This window comes from Tupaia chinensis, unplaced genomic scaffold (genome assembly GCF_000334495.1).
Source record: "Tupaia chinensis unplaced genomic scaffold, TupChi_1.0 Scaffold145652_1, whole genome shotgun sequence".
In the NCBI taxonomy this organism is placed as follows: domain Eukaryota; kingdom Metazoa; phylum Chordata; class Mammalia; order Scandentia; family Tupaiidae; genus Tupaia; species Tupaia belangeri.
Window position 1 is genome coordinate 1819151 of NW_006205509.1, and position 2979 is coordinate 1822129.

The 2979-nt window shown below is 59.8% G+C and overlaps 1 protein-coding gene across 1 annotated transcript; it reads right to left on the bottom strand.

Moving 5' to 3' along the window:
• On the bottom strand, positions 1 to 2974 carry AQP5 (aquaporin 5; the record flags this gene model as incomplete). Its single annotated transcript, XM_027768138.1, is given in 5 exon segments — positions 1 to 129; positions 927 to 1010; positions 1445 to 1609; positions 2704 to 2878; positions 2880 to 2974. Coding segments are annotated over 5 exon segments (648 nt in total), but the record flags the coding sequence as incomplete, so codon positions are not given.
• Between the last annotated feature and the right edge of the window lie 5 nt (positions 2975 to 2979).

The window sequence follows — 2979 nt, forward strand, 5'->3', positions numbered from 1 at the left end:
CTCCTCGGGCTCATACGTGCCCTTGACGATGGCCACGCGCTCACTCAGGCTCAGGGAGTGGGGGAAGAGCAGGTAGAAGTAGAGGATGGCAGCCAGGACAGCCCCCACGATGGGGCCCACCCAGAACACCTGGTGGAGACAGGGCAGTGATCAGGCTGGGCCTCAGGCCTTGGAGACCAAGACCCCCCGCCCCCCACCACCACCAGAGGACAGAGATGTGGACCAGAGGGGACACTCCGGCAGACTTCCAGGCTATAGAGGAAAGGCTTCTCCTCTCCTGGGAACAGGTGTACTGACCTCAATCCCCTGTGTCAGATACACCGGCCACAGATACCCAGACCCTCAAAAGAGGCAGACAAGTCCCCAGAGGGACAGGTCCCCCCACCCCATACCACCTTAAAGAGAGCCAAACAAGGCTTCAGAGAGGACAGACAACTCTTCAGATAGCTGGACAAACAGAACTCCTTCCTTCCATGTAGGGATAGAAACACAGACCCTGGACTCACTGATCATGAGCTCTCAAAGGAGGTGACAGACAGGCTGACCAGAGAGACGAACCCACAGGAACACTCTCAATGCCTCAATAGGGACAGATAAGTAAACTGTCACAGAGGACAGATGCCCAGAGGGACAGACAAAATCACCAGAGGACATCAACTAGATCACCTGTGTCCCTCTAGAGAAAGTACAGATCCTGTCCCCTAGAGGGACAGACGCTCATTGCCTCCTGCTCAGGGCACCCTGTCCCCAGGGACATACAAGTCATGTCAGTCCTCCCGGCCCTCCTGGCTGAATCTCATCCTCTGTGTTTCCCCCTTTCTCCTTCCCCACTCCTGGGCCTGCCCCCGAGCTCTGGGCCCAGGGCACCCAGGAAGTCTGGTCTGCTCTCAGCGGCCACCAGGATCTCCCCTCATCGTCAGACTCACCCAGTGTGAGGGGCTGAACCGTTTCAGGACAAGTGCGGGGCCGAAAGAGCGGGCTGGGTTCATGGAGCAGCCGGTGAAGTAGATCTGGACGGAAAGGGTGGTGGTGAGGAGGGCAACGTTCCCACCCACCCCTCAGAATCAGGTCTCCCAAGGTCACGCAGCAGCCCCGTGGCTCAGCCACGCCTCCAGTGCAAGTCTCCCGATTCTGAGGCTAGTGACCTCTTCCAGACCCTGGCTGTCGGCTAATCACAGTCCCGCACCCATGCCTCTTTCCTCTGTCCCAAGCTTGAGCTTGATTCCCTGGCCCTAACCCGCCCCCCACTTCCTCCCATCCACCTATCATCAGCACAGAGAAGGTTCTGGGAAATAAATTCTGGGGCCCAGGAGGGCCAGAGACCACCTACATCCAGGCCTTAAATATTGCTAGGCTCTTCGGTCTGGAGGGGTGCTGCTCTGGGGCTCCTTTAGTTGCCCGGAGTGTCTCCCTGCAAGCCTAGCCGGGTGTCAGCACCACTCACCCCTACTAGGTGGCCCAGCGTGACAGACAGGCCAATGGACAGGGCTGGGGAGCCCACAGGACTGGTGCGGCGGGAGTCGGTAGAGGAGAAGATGCAGAGGGCCAGCTGGAAGGTCAGAATCAGCTCCACCACCATGGCCTTCCCTGGCGTCGTGTTGTTGTTGAGCTGTGAGAGGAGGGTGGGTTAGGGTCCCTGCTGCCTCCTGGCTCTATGGCTGGGGGCTTGGGGAGAAGGGCGCTTGGCCTCCAAGGACACTTACAGCCCGAGCACCTGCAAGCCAAGCCCTGCGCGTGTTGCCCCGAGAGGCCGTTTGTTGAAGAGGCCATGTGTTGCACAGTTTGCATAAGCGTGAAACTCAGGCCTGTGGCCAAAGGGCAGAGTGGCAGGGGAGCTTTTCCTGGACGTGGTCCTGTCAACATTTCTGCCCAACCCAAGCCCCGTAAGCAAGCACTTATGCTTCCTCCTGTGGGCAGCTGCCCAGTTTGCCTACTGCACCCCCCACCCCAGCTTCCTGCCCGTGCCTGACCCGCTGCCAGTGCCAATCTCAAACCCGTCCCTCCGGTGCGTGGTTGACTCACGGCTTGACAATGGCCGAGAAAATCCTCCTCTGTGTTTGATTAATGAACCCAGTTTGCATGGGGCTGGGGTGGGGAGGGGGGTGGGCTGAATCTGCAGCTGTAAGGGGTAGTGGGAGGAGGGAGGGAGGAAGGAGACAGAGTGGAGAGAAAAGGAGAACCAATGACCAACAGAGACCAGGACACTCTGATGCCGCATTAGGGGCGGAGGATCCATCGTGTTTCTCAGTGTGATCCCCTTGACTCCTGGGGTAGGTATGGACATGCCAGTGTAATGGCTGAGAAAAACGACTCAGAGAGGCTGGGGTGACCCAAAGCCAGGATTCCAACCCCCTTCTCTCTGACGGTTTCATTAAACCATAGCACTGAGGCGCAGTCAGGGGAGGTGAGGGGCCCAAGAGAACAGAAGACCTCAGTGGTGAGACAGGAGTAAAGGCAGAAGTTTCAGGCAAGAGAGGAGGGGCAGAGGCACCTGTAGAGAGGCCAGGATGGGCCAGCTGAGGTGAGCGGGCAGAAGAGGTGGCTGTGAACTAGGGGACAGTGGGTCACACTGGGGTTTAGAGCTTCCAGGAAAGGTGTGTGCGGGCTACTCTGTTGCTCCGTTTCTGGAGATGTGGCAGGGAGGCCTAGTTCTGCACCCACCCCAGGGTCCCTGCTTCTACCCTCAGCCTCATGGGCACTCACCGCGTTGACCGCCAGGTTGCCCCGGGCATTGAGCGGTGCCAGCCAGTAGAGGATGCCCGCTCCGGCAATGGCGCCCACCAGCTGGGCCACCACGTAGAAGACAGCCCGAAGCAGCGAGATCTGGTTGCCCACTAGGAGGGCCAGGGTAATGGCGGGGGTGGTGGGGGCGGCGCGCCCGGGGGGCCTGGGCCAGGGTGGCTATCGCCAGGCCAAAAGCCAGCGCGATCTGCAGAATGGAAGGCAGCGCCGAGGGCCACTTGAGGGCCGAGCCCAAGC